The sequence below is a fragment of the Miscanthus floridulus genome, chromosome 5 (genome assembly GCF_019320115.1).
Source record: "Miscanthus floridulus cultivar M001 chromosome 5, ASM1932011v1, whole genome shotgun sequence".
In the NCBI taxonomy this organism is placed as follows: Eukaryota; Viridiplantae; Streptophyta; class Magnoliopsida; order Poales; family Poaceae; genus Miscanthus; species Miscanthus floridulus.
Window position 1 is genome coordinate 135,595,885 of NC_089584.1, and position 18,425 is coordinate 135,614,309.

Below are 18,425 nucleotides of genomic sequence, written 5' to 3' on the forward strand. Positions count from 1 at the left end.
GCCCTTCAGCATGGACTCGGTCCATGGTGGACCGCTCACACACCACTCCGCCGATCCATGGTTCATGGACCTGTCAGTGTTTTATTTTTTACGTGAACATTCTAATAAACATCATGTTAGTTGTTGATAATTTTCTGAGGATGTTTATGAAACTAGAAAGTCTCCCTTTGCATGATCGGTTATCGGGACCATAATGTTTATAATTATGTCATGCTATTTGGGTAATTTACAATGAGTTTGTTTGGTTTTAGTCCATCCATTTTGGTTGGAATTTTGAGCTTTTTGCACTGCCTGATGATCGCCAATTGAGTCCTCATCCTGCCATGCAAACCATATTTCATTTCTTTTGCCCACAAAATTTGCTCGTACATAGGTATTGGGCATGAAAAAACTAAGTGAAACAAAACTTTTTTTCCTAAACACCTGTTGCTATTTACTTGCAAGTTCATATAGTTGCCTTGATGATACGCAAATATGGATCGCTCGTGTCATCGTAATAGGTCCGTTGGGACATCGGTCACAAACAACACCTAATGATCGAAGCACGATAGAAAACTGGTTGTTGAGGCCTCCCCTTAGGGAAAGGCTCCGATGACTGCAATAAGTCTTCTCTGCTAAAATTGATTTTAATCAACTTGTGATCACTGGTAAATTGGTAGTTGTTAATATAACTCATCTGCCCCCGCTATTGCAACCATCTCTAAAAAACAAAAGATTCAGCCATGCTTTTCTATGGTTGGGGATGGGTAGGTTTGAAATCTATGGTGTTGTTTAGATCCTCAAATTTTTTGTCAACTTTTTAGGTACTAAAGTTACTTTGTTTTGAAGACAAGGAAGTTCGATTCTTAGCCCCCTAACCCTCCTAAACCTAAGAAATGGAGGGAGTTTATACTGAAGATAAAAAGGTTCTCGATATATGATCCATTCGTCTTTTGACCATTTTAATCTAATCGGAATCAGAAATTACGTGTTTCAAATGTGTAGAGGTACAATATTAAACCTATGAGTATTAGACAATTCTCAGACTGATCACATGTACATATGAGTGCATAGGTACATGCATAAAATATTATTTCTAATTTAGCAAAATAGGGTATATCATCATTTTGTTTATCGTTTGAGAAGCTGTTCGAAATAATTTATAGCCGCTTTGGTTTCATAGTTTATTGTTTACAACTATAAGAATGATCACATTTTTAGCAGATCGTTATTTCTATATCTAAAAGACTATTTTGTTTTTTTAAAATCATCTTCATGTATTTTTAGACCTCTTTCCTGCATGGAGCCTAATGAAAATCACAGTTGTCGCATGCCATTGAGAGACTTGTCAATCCAGATAAATGAAGGTAAATACTGATGTCGATGTGTATATATATGTGAAAATTTTAACATCTGATAATTAATGATGTTAAGTCTGTCTTCTAAAAAAAGCAGGCCTTGAAAGTGGATCTAATCCACTTACACAAGTCTCCGATCCTCGGGAACTTAAAAGGCAAAGGGATAGAGCAAGGCTTACGGAGTGTCGTGCAGCAATGACTGAAGAACAACGTAGCAAAATTAATAGAAAGCGACGTGAAGCATATCACAAGAAAAAAGCCAATTCTAAAAACGATAAACTATCTATATGTGACATTCTTAGCTTTATTATGTCACACTACCTGTAATGCCCATGTGTTTAATATTAATAATCTAAAATAGCATGCAACTTGTTTGTTGATGGTGACGTTGTAACCGACATTGAAAACACAGTTGACACCGAGAATAATGATTGGCTCCATATTAACCAGTCGTACCAACCTATGTGAATTGGTAAGGAGAACACAATATTGCAATACATATATATATATATATATATATATATATATATGGTGTTGTCTAGGATAATGATGTCACCTCATAATAATGAACAAAATTTCTTATGTAGGTGAATGCTCGGTGATGAGTGTAGATAACAGTAGCATCATTGACTTGAATAAAACACCTTGTACAAAAGATTGTGTGGACACCAATTTGAGTCATGATTGTGGTACCCCTGCTACTTTTGATAAATCTTATCAACGGTACTTTAGGGAACGATATGTAAATATGACACCAGAACAGAGGGAGGCTAGACGTGAACAACAACGAAAAAGTTATAGGGCACCTGGGTGAAAGGTCAAAGTAGCGGGTAATAAAGATGAAGGGAGGTGCAAAAGGACACCCTACATCGGGATTCTATCGCCATAGAGAACCCGTTATTTGTTCCTGAGCTTGTGTGGCCCACTGTAAGCGCATCTGGAGCTCATGGATCCATGGTGAAATCCAATGATTGGGTTATCCTAGAGTCCAGTGCAACACCTCTTTATATTCCTCCACCTCATGAGGAGGCCGATGATGAAGGATGCGATGAGTTGCTGTCTGGCCATATGACACAAAGATCACATGTTCCATCTGGACAAAGACATGCGTTGTTAACGCATCGTAACACGATGTTTGAGCGTCGCATTGGTTCGAACACAAGGGCATCTAATAAAGACTGACTGCATGGCTAAAGACCGAGTGGCTGCTAACACACCCCTTTGCCTCAATCAGTCATGACCAACAAAAGTATATATTGATGCCTCACTATCCCATTTAGGGGACCTATATACCATGTTATACCTAACCGATCCATGGTAATTCCGTGATTAACAGAAAGGGTAGGACCCAACATTCAGGCTACATCATCCACACTGACGGCACCACTATTTGATGATTGTGAATGCATGGCTAAAGAATACCCGAATGATAACACACCCTTGCCTCAATCAATCCTGACCAACAACGGTAAATACTAATGCCTCATGACCCCATTTAAGTGACCTATATTGTATACCATATTATACCTAACTCAACCATGGTCATTATATGATTATCAGAAAGGACATGACCTAGCCCTCTACCTGCATCAGATGCACCGATGACACCGCTATTTGATGACAGTGGTAATTTACACTATTTTGTAACATTCTTTAAACTATTTGAACTCCTTTGTTTATTTTTACCCATAGTTCTACTAACTCACGTATCTTTGATGGCCATAGATGATGATGAGGGAGATATATTTGAAGAGGATGACGAAGAGGATGAGGGATACCTATTTTCTGGGCAAGGTATTTGTATGAAAGACCAAATATAAATCAAATCTTCCACTACTTTATCTAAACTATTACGGCTTAAATGTTATTTTAGAAGAGGAAGATGATGATGATGTCCAAGACAATGACCTTGAGGAAGACATGACTTCTATCCCTGAAGTACATGACCGATACGATGAGGTGTATAGTAACATGCCTACAGATACCCATATGTTAAAACCTGTTGCAAATTGCAAGCACTACGATGTGAAAAGGTTTGAGCATGAACCACGTGGGTTCTGTTGTTGCAACAAAAAGGTCGAGCTCAATGAACTGAACATACCTAATGAGCTTATGAGGCTTTAGTCAAGTAATGATGCAGATGCTAGGCACTTTTGTAACAACATTAGGTTTTTCAATGGCCATTTCTCTTTCACTTCTCTATATTATCGCCTCGATCACGCTACTACAAGCTGGAAGAATAGTGGCATATTCACCTTTCGTGCACATGGCCAGATCTATCACAACATAAGGTCATTTGGCAGAGAATAGGGTAAGGAGCCAAGACATCTCAAGCTTTACTTCTATGACAATGATCCAAGCCTTGAGCACCGCTATCGACGATGTCGTGAAGAGAAGTGCCAAAAAGACAAGGAAGTCATTAAGAGGCTTGTGGCCATCCTTCGTGACAACCCATACAACATCTTAGGAGTGTGGGCCAGGCTCACCACCTCGAGAACTATCATGTCACACTAAACCTTGACCAGAGGCTAGACCAGAGAACATACAATGCACCATCAACTTCAGAGGTGGTTACTGTTTGGATCAAGGGAAGCGAACTCCTTGGTTAGTTCTAGAATAGTGTTGTACTGCATGGGAAAGATAGAAGCAGACAAAGCATCTGCTCATATCATGGATGTTACGATGCTCTTTCATACCCTCTATTCTTCCCTAAGGGTGAGCTTGGGTAGCACATGGATATTCCAAAGAAAGGAGTTAGTATGGAAGAAGTCACCGAGTATCGTGTCCTACAGAAGGCTTGTAGTGGGTCAGAAGAAGAAATAGGTTTGTTATTCTTCTTATTTAAATACTTTGCATACATGTACCTCAGTGGTTATTCTACAAACAACTCTAATTCATGGCTATTTTTTGTAGACTCCCCTGGTAGACTATGCGTGTCTATGCATGACTACTATTGCTACAAGTTTCAGATGCATCTAGGAATATTTAACCCCATACTATACGGCAAGTGTCTATTCCAATAGTTTGTAGTCGACACGTACATCAAGATCAAGAGTTCTTGATTAGATTATATACGCAACCATCAAGATGATATTAGGGCCGACCTCTAATAAGGATTGGTTGATAGCCTACATGTTGGTGAAGGTAGAGCAGAAGCTGTTGGAAAACAAACAGTGATGCCTTCATCATTTATTAGAGGCCCACGTGACATGAGGCGTTGGTACATGGACGCCATAGCTCTGGTATGGAGGTTTGGTAAACCGGACATCTTCCTAACTATGACATGTAACCCAAACTTGGATGAGATCAAGCGTGAACTCTACCCTGGCCAGACACCACAGGATCATCTAGATCTCATTGTTCAGGTCTTTAGAGCAAAACTACAAGAGCTGAAGGATAGACTACTAAAAAAGGATATCCTTGGAAAGGTGCGAGCACATGTTTATGTTGTGGAGTTCCAGAAGAGGGGTCTGCCGCATGTACATTTTTTGCTAATCATGGATAGGAAGTACAAGATCATGTGTCCAGAGCAGTATGATCGCCTCATCTCAGCTGAGCTCCTAAACAAGAAGAAGTACCCAGTCTTGTACAAGATGGTTACCAAACATATGATGCATGGCCCTTGCGGACTGCTTAATCGTGATTGTCCATGCACAAAGGGTCATGATTCCTACAAGAACCATTACCCTAGACCTTTCTGTGATGTCATAGTACAAGGCAAGGATTCATATCCAGTTTACAGACGACGTGAAGATGGCCGAAAAGAAAAAGTTTGCGGACATGAGCTTGACAACAGATGGGTCGTGCCTTACAACCCGTATCTCCTCCGTCTATTCAACTACCACATTAATGTTGAGGCATGTGGGAGCATCAAGGCAGTCAAGTATATATTTAAGTACATTTACAAGGGTCATGACCGGGCGTCTATGGCTATGAGAGAGGCTGACAAGGAGGATAGTGAAGGGAACATTAATGAGATCAAGCAGTACAGAGATGCTAGATGGGTAACCCCCCCAGAAGCCTTGTGGAGGATATACGGGTTTGATTTGAGTGATAGGTACCCTTCTGTTTTGTCCTTATAGCTACATCTTCCAGACATGCACATGGTGTCATTTCACCGGCGCTAAGGGATTCGATGAGTGCTTGATTATTCAGGTGCTGACAAGTCAATGCTTACAGCATACTTCGAGAAGAATAGGACAGATGAAACAACTCGAGGTATATTGTACCAGGACTTTCCTGAGTTCTATACATGGCAAGCACAGGGCAAAGTTTGGCAAAATAGGGTACGTCATGATACATTATGACAGATTGGAAGAATCGTGTCTGCCAATCTAGCCGAGGGGGAGCGTTACTATCTTAGGGTTCTCCTGAACCACATGGCAGGTGCAACCTCCTTTGAGTGTCTAAGGACCGTGGATGGCAAAATCCTACCAACCTTCCGTGCAACTGTAGAAAGAAGGGGCTTAATCGAAGAGGACAACACGCTAAATGAGTGTCTCACTGAGGCAACCGGGTGTATGATATGCGTTGTGAAGGCTCTTTGCAACAATATTGGTATTTTGTGAGACCAGTGATGTGTTTGGACTGTGGGAGAAACACAAGGAGGCAATGTCGGAGGACTACAGGCGTAATAATCAATCCACCTTCATGGTAGAGCAGATGGTCCTCATGGATATTCAAAATTGCTACAATCAATGCAGAATGATATAAAGATGTACCCACTTCCTGATATAGATGACACATATGATGCCTCTTGTGATATTCCTAAAGAGATTTTTTAGGAGGCTAGCATTGAGGCTAACGAGGATGGTGTGGCTCTGTCAGACACCCTTAACAAGGAGCAGTGGGCTACATACGATGAGATCATATCCTCAGTTGATACCGAGGATGGGGGTCTCCTCTTTGTGGATGGTCCTGGCGGGACCGAAAAGACTTATCTGTACAGAGCACTTGTCACTACTATACATAGTCAGAAAAAGATTGCTGTGGCAACAGCTACATCTGGTGTCGCAACCTCAATAATGACTGGTGGTAGAACCGCCCACTCGTGCTTTCAGATTCCCCTCACCATTGATAATGGGGCCTTTTGTACCTTCATGAAACAGAGTGGTACTGCCAAGCTGCTTCGAGCATCATCTCTCATTATTTGGGACGAGGCTAGCATGACAAAGAGGCAGTCTGTCAAGGTGTTGGACAACAGTCTCTGTGATATAATGGACCAACCACAGCTGTCGTTCGGTGGGAAGACCATGGTGTTCGGTGGAGATTTCAGACAGGTTCTTCCCGTTGCTCGGAGAGGGTCGAGGGCTCAGGTGGTTGGTGCCTCACTACATATGTCATACCTTTGGGATTCCATGCGACATCTAAAACTGGTGCACAACATGAGGGCAAAGTGCGACCTGTGGTTTGCAGAATATTTGTTGCGCGTCGGTGGAGTATCTGAGGAGGTGACTGTTGATGATGAAATCCGTCTTCCTCATGATATATGCATACCACACATCAGGGAAGATAGTGACCTTGATACTCTAATTGACTACATATTCCCTAACCTCAATATGAATATGTCAAGCAAAGATTATATCACCTCTCGAGCGATCTTATCTATGCGGAACAACTGGGTTGATATGATTAATATGAAGATGATAGATCGTTTCCACGGGAAAGAGATGTTGTACCATAGTTTTGACTGTGCGGTGGATGATCCGCATAACTACTACCCTGAGGAATTCCTTAACACTTTGACACCCAATGGTCTACCTCCACATGTGTTGAAGCTGAAGATTGGTTGTCCGGTCATATTGCTTAGGAACATTGACCCTACAAACGAACTTTATAATGGTATCAGGCTTATCATATGGGGGTTTCAAAAGAATACCATAGATATGGAAATTGTGTTGCGACAACACACTGGAAAGTGGGTTTTTCTGCCTCGTATACCCTTATGCCCGTCGGACGATGAGATGTTCCCTTTCCAATTTAAGCGAAAGCAGTTCCCTATCCGGCTCAGCTTCGCGATGACCGTTAACAAGTCGCAGGGGTAGACTATCCCTAACGTTAGGGTATACTTGCCGGAACCAGTGTTCTCGCATGACCAATTGTATGAGGCGCTATCAAGAGCTATGGCAAGATCAAACATTAGGATCATAGCCATGTTGGCTGCTGAGAAGGACATGAACAAGGGGAAGGGAAAGAGAAAGGGAAGGGGAAGAAGAAAGTGACAAAGGATATATTCACAAAGAATATCTTATATAAAGAGGTTCTAACTCCATAAAAGAGGTAATGCATCACACGTCAATACATATTTTTTAGGATATCAAATGGTACTTTAACTTTAAAAATTAACAAACAACTTATATGCAGGATACTTCTAACTACAGCTTCAACCATCTGCATGCTTCAGCTGTAAGAAGTCAGACGCCGCATCTTGAACTAGAAAATCTTCAGGATCATCATTGATTGGTGACCAATTGCAGCTTGGTATTCGTGCAAAGCACGTTCTCTTAGTCGAACTATTGAGAGATTAGATTCTTAATTGTAGAATAGATTCTAAAACATGTATTGTGAAACACAAACTTGTTATGATTATCTTTCTGTAACACTTGATTCCTAAAGAAGTGCAAGCTTATCTTTCGCGTATCGTAGGCATGAAGTGATGCGACAATTGAAGTTGATGTTTTAGTTTTGCATTCAAATTTAGAGTTATATTTTAACTATCTATCTTTCGTGAAGACTTATGTAATATTGATTGGAACATTATAATTGCGGTGTCTATTTTAGATAACAGTATAACACACGCGCACACATATGTTATCGTGGTATTATGTTCCCATTGCAACGCACGAGCATTTACCTAATCAAGATAAAACACTTTGCAACATATGTATGAAACATATGCAACATCCAGATAAACACACTTGCAACATGCGTCTGAAAAACAGATGAAACACTGGTAACAGATGTTTGCAACATACGTATACAACAATTGCAACATATGTAATATCCCGATCTACTTTTGTAAAATCCATATGAAACACTTGTAACATATCTCTGAAACATCTAAAACACTTGAAACATACGCTTGCAACATGTGCTTTCAGCGCAACATCTACTTGCCGCCTTGGACGAATATGGAGGCTCGTCGATGCGGAGCTCGATGCCGCGGAGTGGCGCGTAGCTCCAGTGGAGAAAGGTGGGCGGCGTTGTGGAGAACGCCGCAGCAAGCGAATGGCCCGCTGGGGAGAAAGGATGGGAGGCGGTGGCGCTAAAGCGCGATGGAGAGAGGGTACGGCGGCCGAACGGGTGCCGTGGAGAGTGCCGCGGCGGCATGGTCACGCTAGAGCACGTCGTGGCGGTGCGAACGCGAAGGTGCAGTGAGTGGAGAGGAACGGACAATGGGCTCACGAGCGGATATAGTTGTCGGCGAGTGGACGAGCGCATACACAGGTGAAGTGTGTTGGGGATGTGGGGCTGATATCGTGGCCCACCAATAGAAACGTCCGGACGGGACGGACCTCCTTAGCACAGAATTACCGAAGAGAGAGGGAGAGAGCGAGCCAGCGATATGAATTAATTAGGTCCTAGTGGTACAAACAAGTTTGGATTGCCGAGAAATTTGCAAAAATAACCCATACGCCATTAAAGCCGGCTGAAGCTGTTTTGTTGTGATAGAAAAATACTATAGATTAAAGCTTGTTCCGCTGGCATTGCTGCACAGTGGCAGCGGCTGCAACTTTTTGTTTTGTGTATAGAGAACTGTAGTTATTATGAGGGGATGCTACAGCAGCAACAGCTGCCGCTACCACAGCTATCACAACCAAACATGCCCCTAGTATATTTTGTTGTGAAGATTCACCTTTTTTTATAAAAAGTACCCTCCCATACATGTCATTGTGAGCTGCTAGTCTATTATCTTTTTTAGCAACAAAGTGGACAGTGGGTGGGCATTTGCAACAAAATATCATATATTGGCGGTATATCCAGATCCAAGTGACATGTGGAATGTTTTTTTGTTGTCAATTTCTCCTAGATTTTTTGAGCCCATATGACGATTTACTATGACGCTCAAAAATACTTTTAGCATCTACAGGTCGCCCCATGTAAACTTTAGTTAATTCCAGAATAAGAAAATACACAAAGAGAACACATTGTCAGAATCAAACGAGCCTAGCTACTTAAGAAGAGCTAAAAATTTACCGCGGTATCTGTTGCGCAACAACACGTCGCCACATTAACAACTCAACGTGAGTGATGGAGTAACAACTGTAGACAAGTGACACCATAACCAAAATCATTCCGTGTGCCAATGTAACGAAGGCTCAATTAACATGACCGAAACCAGTCCCATGTGGCAATGCAATTAGGGATGAAAACACATCGGATTGGAGCGCATAATGGCTTTCTCATATCCTAATCCATTTTTTAATCGGATTCGGAGTGGATCGAATATTATAAAATGGCAGGACTAGCGCTTGACGTCCGGGCGAATGTCCGCGGCTGCTCTGTTCCCGCGAGTAGTGAGTGGGCGACATGAACCTTAGCTTGCTGTGGGGCCACCACACGGGCATCGTGCCACCGTTAGGCCCACCCGAGCTCGAACTGCCGCGGCAAGGAGATGGAGGGAAGGGAAGGGAGGGAAGGGAAGGGAGAGGAGGGCGAGGCACGTCATGCGAGAAAGACCGCTATAACGCCAGCCATCGGTGCCATTGCGACATGTGCAACACCAGAGTATAAAAACACGTGCAACACCAGATCTACTTTTGAAACATCCGAATAAAATATTTACAACATACGTCTGAAGGAGATGAAACACTTGAAACATGTTGTATAGCCATTGCAACATGTGCAACACCAAGATCTACTTTTAAAACATTCAGATGAAATATTTGCAGCATTCATCTGAAACACGTGAAACACTTGAAACATAGGCTTGCAACATGCATATATTGTCATTTCAACATATGCAACATCCCAGATATACTTTTACAATATCCAGATGAAACACTTGAAACATAACTTTGAAACGTCTGAAACACTTGAAACACAGTGTTCTCCACGTGGCCATGGCCTACTTGGTGGGGATTGGAGTGGCAACGGCGGAGAAGGAGGAGGCCGAGCAGGGCTGCCACCTAGAGGGGCCCCACGAGGAGCGCCATGTCCTAGGCCACCCCCACATCGTGCGCTGCTACAGCACCCTCGCCATCGCCGACAGCACGAACCAGTCAGAGATGACCGGCCGAGCAGTGAAGGCATGGGGACGGACCCGGCCGTGCCTATGTGGGTGGGATGGGGGTGGGGGTGAGGGAGATGGGGTGCGCGGTGCAGCGCAAGATGGAGTGTGGCGCGGGATGGGGGAGCCAAAGCGTCGTGGGTGGGATGGTGCTTGAGCGAGCTACGGGTGAAGGCGGCGGCAGTGGGGCGCGGCGTCCAGGCAGGGAGGGGGATCGAGACGCTGCGGGGAATAGAACGAGCGAACGGGGATTTTTTTCTTTTTCTTTTTCTTTTTCTTTTTGCGGGAGCGTGTCCAGACAGAAGTCGGGGGACGAACGTCCTTATATCATATAAGGATTCGGATGCGAATATGATTTTTTAGGATGCCGGAAATGGTAAGGATTCGGACTAGTGTCGGAGCAGAAGCGGACTTTTTAAAGTCAGATAATATGTGCTTACATATTGTTTTTTTATATAGTTGACAATTCATTAACCAAATGATGAGAAACTCATTAACTAGTGTTTTTTTATGATGAGAAACAATTCATTAACCAAAGTCATAAAACGGCAAATAAGCAATCATTAAAATTACCATTACATGTCGTGTGTAAACATACTTAAATTAGTATATATAGTTGACTAGCTTTGTTTGTGGGCTATAATATAATAATGCTTGTGTTATGGGCTAGACTGACTTATATTCTTGCCGCTTGGGCTCCTTAAAATATTTAAATTATCCTATTATAAGTGTCGGATAATCCATATCTACCGAATTTCGCTAATTCCATATCCTACACCGTAATTGTAAACACTTCTCCCTATCCTTAGAATTCAGATTCGGAGCGAATGATTTCATCCCTAAATGCAAGGGATGCCCAATTTGCATTGCATATTAGAGAAGAGTAAATTGCTCGCACTCTTTTGAACCAGTCTATTAAGATTTAAATCTCGATTTGGCACGAGAAGAGTAGATAATCCGAACCTAACCCAGACAATACAAAAATGGGTTCAGGTCCGGGTGGCGGGTACTGGGGTACTCATTGTTATTAGCATTATTACTCACCGATCATTTTTATACAAATGATGTCGCTTTGCAATTTGCCATTCACAATCACATGTACGCATGAATACGCTCTCATTGTCTACTAGGATTGCAGGCGGGCCGGACCACGGTTGCCTGTGGAGTGTCGGCACAAGCTGATAGAGTTCTTGCGGTCGTTGTGACAGGCTCGCATGGAACCACTAGCATTTTGCAGGCTTTGCGGCAGCCCGCATACTGTCTATATGGAACCAAGAACGATTGTGGAGGAATGCAACTTAGAGAAATAGGTCAAGAATGATTACGTATATGTTCAGTTGGCTAAGCAAGTAATGGCCTGGCCAAAGCGGCACCCTCTTTGAGCATAAAAAATTCATAAGTCACACACGGTAGCCTTGTCGCCACGAAGGCGCACCTTAATGCCATGGACTCCGATAAGTCAGTGGGCACCTAGGCACACAACCCGCGCGCGAACACTAATTTGGAGTCGCAACCCAAGTGTCCTTGGGGTCGTGCACAGAAGCCTCTACGCATGACCTGGTCTGTGGGAGAGTTGGTGATACACGAAGCCAGCCACTGGTCATGATCGGTATGTATTCGTTGTGGATGCAGCGAAATAAACGGAGACACGGTAAGGCTCCAGTGCCGACCAAAGGAGCAGTCCAGTGGATGGCGGATCTGGCCTTTGATCTATGGCACATCTCTCAAACGCCGACAGTGACCACGCAGAAGACAGGCAACCACCGGTGGGAGCGCCGACTACAATACGGTGAAAGCTCTAGTTTGATTTTGATTAATTGATGAAACTTATTTGAACTAATCCTATACTCTAAGTGTGTATTTGAGATAGATTGGTTCAACCTAAGTGAAGGAGCTAGGTGGCACTCATGGATGGAGATGGCCACATGAAATGAAGTCCATGATGGTGATGTGGACATGGATGATGAAAGCTCCGGGACTTGAAAAAGAAGAAAGAGAAAAAACAAAACGGGCTCAAGGCAAAGGTAATATCTATAGGGCCATTTTATTTTCGGTGATCAAGACACTATAGAGAGTGTGATCATATTTAGGATAAATGGTCGTACTATTAAGAGAGGAGCTCTTATCGGACAACTTGATCATCTAGTGCCACTAGGTATTGAAAAACTTGCATTGCATTTTAGACCTAGTGCACAAGCGGTGAGAAAGTGATTAACCTTTAAAAAAGGATTGTGAAAATGCTAACATACTCGCACATGATGGTGAAACACTTGGAGTGTTAGCACATTTGCAAATGTGGTGAAAAGATGAAGAAAAGGAGGCGTAACTTGGGGTGTTGCCTTGGGGGCACCGCCACCCCTTGTCCGGTGCACCGCCACCCCTGTGGTGGTGACCGGCTGGAGGCCGAGAGAAGGCAGTTGGGTATTGCCCAATGGGGGCACCGCCACCCCTTGTCCAGTGGCACTGCCACCCTAGGGCGGTGCCCACCTGGACGTGGCCGAGAGGAGCTGGAGCTGAGGCTAGCACCGTCAGTGGCAATGTGCACCGCCTCAGGCGCGACGGTGCACCGACTGTGGCACCGCCACCCTGTCCGGTGGCACCGCCCCTTTTCAACAGAGAGTGGGGGTTCTAGTGTTGGGCACCGCCGTGGTCACCGCCACGCCATGGCGGTGCACCGCCCTAATTTCCTAGAGAGGAGGGAAAACGGGCAGCTGGGCCGGAGTGGCACCGCCATGCCATGTCCGGTGCCACCGCCACCTGTCCGGTGCCCCAACGGCTAGTGACCGTTGGAGGGTCACCGCCACCCCCTGTCCGGTGGCTCACCGCCATGTCCGGTGATCACACAGAAGCTGCTCCAAAGGGGTAATGGCTCTATTTGCATGTGGGCTTTTAAATAGAGGTAGTGGCTGGCCTTGGTCACTCTCTTGGCACTTCCCACACCTGCATACACCCTTTGGGAGCTGAGCACACCACTCTATTCACTTGCATACTTGATTTCATCATCTTGAGTGAGATTGGAGAGCCTCTAGTGCATTGCTTAGTGGTCTAGCATCTTGTGGCACTAGTTGGGCGATTTGGGCTGGTGGAGAACTTGTTGCTCTTGGTGTTTACCGACACCTAGACGGCCCGGTGATTGGTGGATCTTCGAGCGAAAGAAGGTGATTGTCTTCGGCTTCGATCATTGTAATTGTGAGGGGTTCTTGTGTCTTCCCCGGCAAAGCGCCAAAGGCAACTCTAGTGGATTGCGTATGGCTTGTGGATCCTCATCTTGTGTTGGTTGTGCGGCACCCGGTTGCAGATTAGGCATGTGATGCCTATTAGCACGTGAACCTCCAAGTGAGTGAATCGTCACAACGGGGACTAGCTTGCCGGCAAGCAAGTGAACCTCAGAGGAAAAAATGATTGTGTCATCATTGTCTCCTTGGTATTCTTTGGTATTCATTGATTGATCACTTGCCATGGCGGTATATCACTTCTACCATTCTCTTGCATTACTTTGTGTATTTACCTTGTGGAGTGCTTGTGTTAGTTGTAGCTAGTGTAGCTCTTTAGTTTAGTTCTCTAGCTAGTTTGATCACCTAGGTGTAAATTAGTGACTTAGCTCTTGTGTGATATACTAGAGATCATAGAGATTAGAATTGAGTAGGTTGCTTACAACACAAGTGTAGTACTAGCACAAAATTTGTTTCGCCATCTTATTTACTAATCACTTGTCTTAGTGTTGTTGTAGAATTTTTAATAGGCTATTCACCCCTCTCTAGCCATTAGGACCTTTCAGATGGCAGATGCTGCCTTTTATGTAGAGCAATGGCAAGGAGCGACCGATTTAGTTCTTCGAGATGAACTCGGATCCTTTGTGAGAGGTAGCGCCAAGTGGTATGCCCATTGTCTTGATGCCCTCACGATGGAGGCTTTAGCTTGCAGAGACGGGCTACTGCTGGCATAGCAGACTAATGCACAGCGAGTGTGGATGGAATCAGATTGTTAGGAGCTGGTGAAGCTCTGGTGTGTAGGGGAGAATCAATGTTCAAGCATCATGTCTATCCTGAGGGAGATCCGAGAGTTGAGAGTTTAAATTTTCTTTCATTAGTAGAAATTGTAATCAGGTTGCTCATGTGCTTGCCAAGCAGGTCACGGGCGATACGCAAGGCGGATGGTGGCTCTAGGTCCCAGCATGTGTTTTGGCCTTGGTGAACCGAGATTGTAACCCTAGAACTACTGAATGAATGAATATCGATCAGTCATAAAAAGAAGCCTCTACGCATCACAATGCACACATGCCGCGTCATCTCATGGACTTCTTTGACTTCCTAATATCCAACCATGCATTTGCGGGTGGTGCACACAAATTCCTAGGCCACCTAGAGGTGCTCGTGTTCCTTGACACAATCATCGAGTCGTCTGGTGCCGCCACACGCATCAAGCTCTACTCCGAGAGGTGTTTGACAATGTGCTGTTTAGAATTGCTTCTAGACCAGCTTTTCATTGAAAAGCCCAAGCGAAACAAAAAATGAAAGTTGTTTAGCAGATGATTTCTGTGGCTAATAAGCTAGTTAAAGCTGATTTATTGTGAGAGAAAAACACTATACCATAGCTGATAAGCTAGCCTGATAAGTTAAAGAGAACAGGACGCGCTTCTTGTGAGCTTATTCTACAAGCGCTTCTCCCCGATAACATGTCAACTACCAAAGTGAAAAGCCAAGAAGCTCACGTGGAGTAGTTTCTCTAGCCTATCTTGTCTCCCCCTCTCTCCTATGCATGCCGCTCTCACCAGCTTAATTCCATTTGCGCTGCTTTCATTGCCCCCATTCACATCATCTTCACGTGCTCGCACCCATCCACGCCACTCTATTGTTGTCGCTCTACCACCGTCGCTCGTGACTGGCGTCGACCAAAGTTCCTGAGACCATTGCTTCTCCAGTGAGCTAGATTCTCTGCCTGCTTGATCTCCGATGGTTTTGCCCCCGACTATAGCCATCAAGCTCACCTCTTGCAGCTAGTGTAGGGAGGGCCCGATAGCCATCGAGTTGGCCTCCTACAGCCCTCCCTCTCTTGTGACCAGTACAGGGAGGGGATGGTGATCTTGCCTCCTCCAGCACACCTCAAATGACCTGACACTCCTCCAATGACCTCTCGACCTTGGATGGGTTAAGTAGGCCCTCCCTCTCTTGTAACCTGTTGAAAGGTCCTTGTTTGGTTTTGGTAATTGAGTGACAACCTTAGATGGACTAATATATGTTTGAGTGAGATATATAGGTAATTAGTCCATAAGTACACTTGTGTGAGCAACTTATGCCATGACTGTGACAATGGTTATAATTGACAAATCCTACAAGTGGTTCCATGATTGTTCTTACACATGGTATATCTAGATTATCACTTTGTTACAAATAGCATTCATATAAGTGGTATCTAGCACATCGAATGATGGTTCCACAAGTGATCCTCAACTTTAAGTGATCATCAAGAGAAAAAAGTTCCCTCACATACAAAGGCTCAAGCTTATCAAGAAGGATGACCCATGCATTGACATAGGGGGAGGTACCCCACCAATTGGTATCAAGGTCAAAGATCCTACATGAGGTATCTCAAGGGTTACAAGTGATGTCATTCCAACATATATGTGGTGGTGTCCATAAAAATGCAAGATTCAAGTGTCAACCACCTACCCCTAGTGCAACCCTTTGTGTCAATAAGATGCACACCCTTTATGGAAATTAATGACAAAGGGGGAGAAGTGGACAAAGATATGAAATATGCAAGAAGAAGCATTGGGAAGAAGTTGGAATATTGGGAATTGGGCATGGACATGGATCAAGAGGGAGCAATATTGAAGAATTATGAGGGATAAAAAAGATTGAAGAATTGAGAAGGATCAAAATTTCTTGAACAAGAGAAGCACACAAGTAGGGGGCAAGCTCATGAACTTGGTTGTTTGCATTTGATATGTGCATATTCATGTGCTTGCTCGCATTTATATAGGTTTTAAATTTAATATGCATGCTTGTGTGTTGTATGCTAGTTATAGAACTTGATTGATGATTTGATAACTAGCAAGCATAGGATGGTAGCTAGACTTGTGTTTCTCAAGCAAAACTAGAACCTTGCTTATAATGTTGATCTCACGAGGTTTCTAGTATTTTTGTTGTCTAGCTACTCGTGGTGTTAAGGATGGTGTTAAAATGTGCACTCCGATGGGTATCATGCATCAAAGGTTAATTCTTTACACCTTAGCATCATTTGGTAGTAATTATTCTCCCACAATTCCAATCTATGCATATGTGCGAGCTTTAAACCAAACACTCTAGCACATATGTAGTGGGAGCTAATACTACCAATTCAGATTTGTGGTACTTGTCTAAAATCATTTACACATGGCAAAATTTCTTGGGCAAGCAACATGAATCTAAAAGTGCTTAATTTTTATATCTTTGTAGAGTTGTCATCAATTACCAAAAAGGGGGAGATTGAAAGGTTCTTGTTTGGTTTTGGTAATTGAGTGACAACCTTAGGTGGACTAATATGTGTTTCAGTGAGATACACAGGTAATTAGTCCACAAGTACACTTGTGTGACCAACTTATGCCATGACAGTGAAAATGGTGTGGATATGTTGCAAGGCTCACACATGTGATGAAGGACATCATTGCATATGAGACATGACATTGAGTCATGCGACTAAGGTGTAGAAGATCGAGACAAGATTTGGCTTTATGGATAGGTTGCAAGCGTGAAGGACAAGTTAGAGGCTTTAGAGCGATGGACCGCATGGTGGTGAAGCTTGAGCAAGACTTGGCGCCGATGGACGAAGGCAAAGGTGAAGAGCAAGTAAGGTCAAGATCGATGAACCAATAAAGTCATGTGATGATATGAAGTGAATCATATCATTTATTGATCAAGGTTGGTGCATGTGTTGCATCAACATCAGAGGAGATGAAATAGAATGCGCAAGGCAAAGGTATAACCTATAGGGCATGTCATTTCACCGGTCATAGGTGTGTAGAGAAGTTTATGACCGGGTTTAAGATAGATGGCTGTACTATCAAGAGGGGCAAACTTGTTTGCATATCGGTCATCTAGTGCCACTCAAGTGATCTAACTTTGCATCGTTGCCAGGACCGAGTGGCATGGTGAAAATAGTGCTAATTCTTTAAGAAAATATTTGTAAAAAGCTAATACACGTGCACAAGGTGGTGATCTCTTGGTGGTGTTAGCACATTTACAAAGGAGAAGGTGTTGAAGTTGATTTGGATCAATTCAGAGTTGAAAAGGAGAAGAAAAGGGCAAGGTTTTGGTTGTTCGAGGGTCGGAAGTTGCAACCTAACTTGTAGCCAACTTACAGCCATTGTAGAGGGTGGCACCGCCCTTTCTGATGTGCACTGAATAGGGCACCGCCATTCTAGGGCGGTGCACCTCCACCCTAGGGCAGTGCCCAAAAACAGCAGCAACAACCTTTCGTATTTCGGGCATAACTCCTAACTCTGAACTCCGATTTCGATGATCTAGAATTTTTTGGAAAGCTAACGAGTAGCTCTACAAGTATAAAGTGGTGGGTTTCAATTTGGAGAAAGTTTTGATCACCGTAGTGTCCGGTGACCATGGCAGTGTGGCACTGTCCCTTTTTTTAGAGAGGGGGGAAACTCGTCGGGGGCACCGTCACCCCTAGGGTGGTACACCACCCCCTATGTCCGGTGTTAGGGTCCCAATGGCTAGTTTGAAATAGCCATTGCAATTCCACCGTTGGGCACCACCACCCTATGTTCGGTGCCCGCACGTTGTTGTCCGGTGACCACGTAGAAATGTGCTACTTGGCTCCAACGGCTCTATTTGGCTTGGGGGCTATAAATAGAGGTGAAGCTC

General features: G+C 43.8%; 1 protein-coding gene and 1 pseudogene across 1 annotated transcript; both read left to right on the forward strand.

Annotated features, from left to right (window-relative positions):
- Window positions 1-1,938: 1,938 nt before the first annotated feature.
- LOC136455421 (uncharacterized) lies at window positions 1,939-3,946 on the forward strand (annotated as a pseudogene).
- A 1,317-nt stretch (window positions 3,947-5,263) lies between these two features.
- Window positions 5,264-7,381, forward strand: LOC136455422 (uncharacterized). The gene is made up of 2 exons (XM_066455454.1): window positions 5,264-5,341; window positions 6,122-7,381. The coding sequence occupies exons 1-2, from the start codon at window positions 5,264-5,266 to the stop codon at window positions 7,379-7,381; spliced, it is 1,338 nt and encodes a 445-aa protein (XP_066311551.1).
- The last annotated feature ends 11,044 nt before the right edge of the window (window positions 7,382-18,425 follow it).

Coding starts and splice junctions, on each gene's coding strand:
- LOC136455422 (XM_066455454.1), top strand. CDS start 5,264: ATGGCTATGAGAGAGGCTGACAAGGAGGATAGTGAAGGGAACATTAAT. Junction 5,342..6,121: donor AGTACAGAGATGCTAGATGG/GTAACCCCCCCA, acceptor GAGATTTTTTAG/GAGGCTAGCATTGAGGCTAA.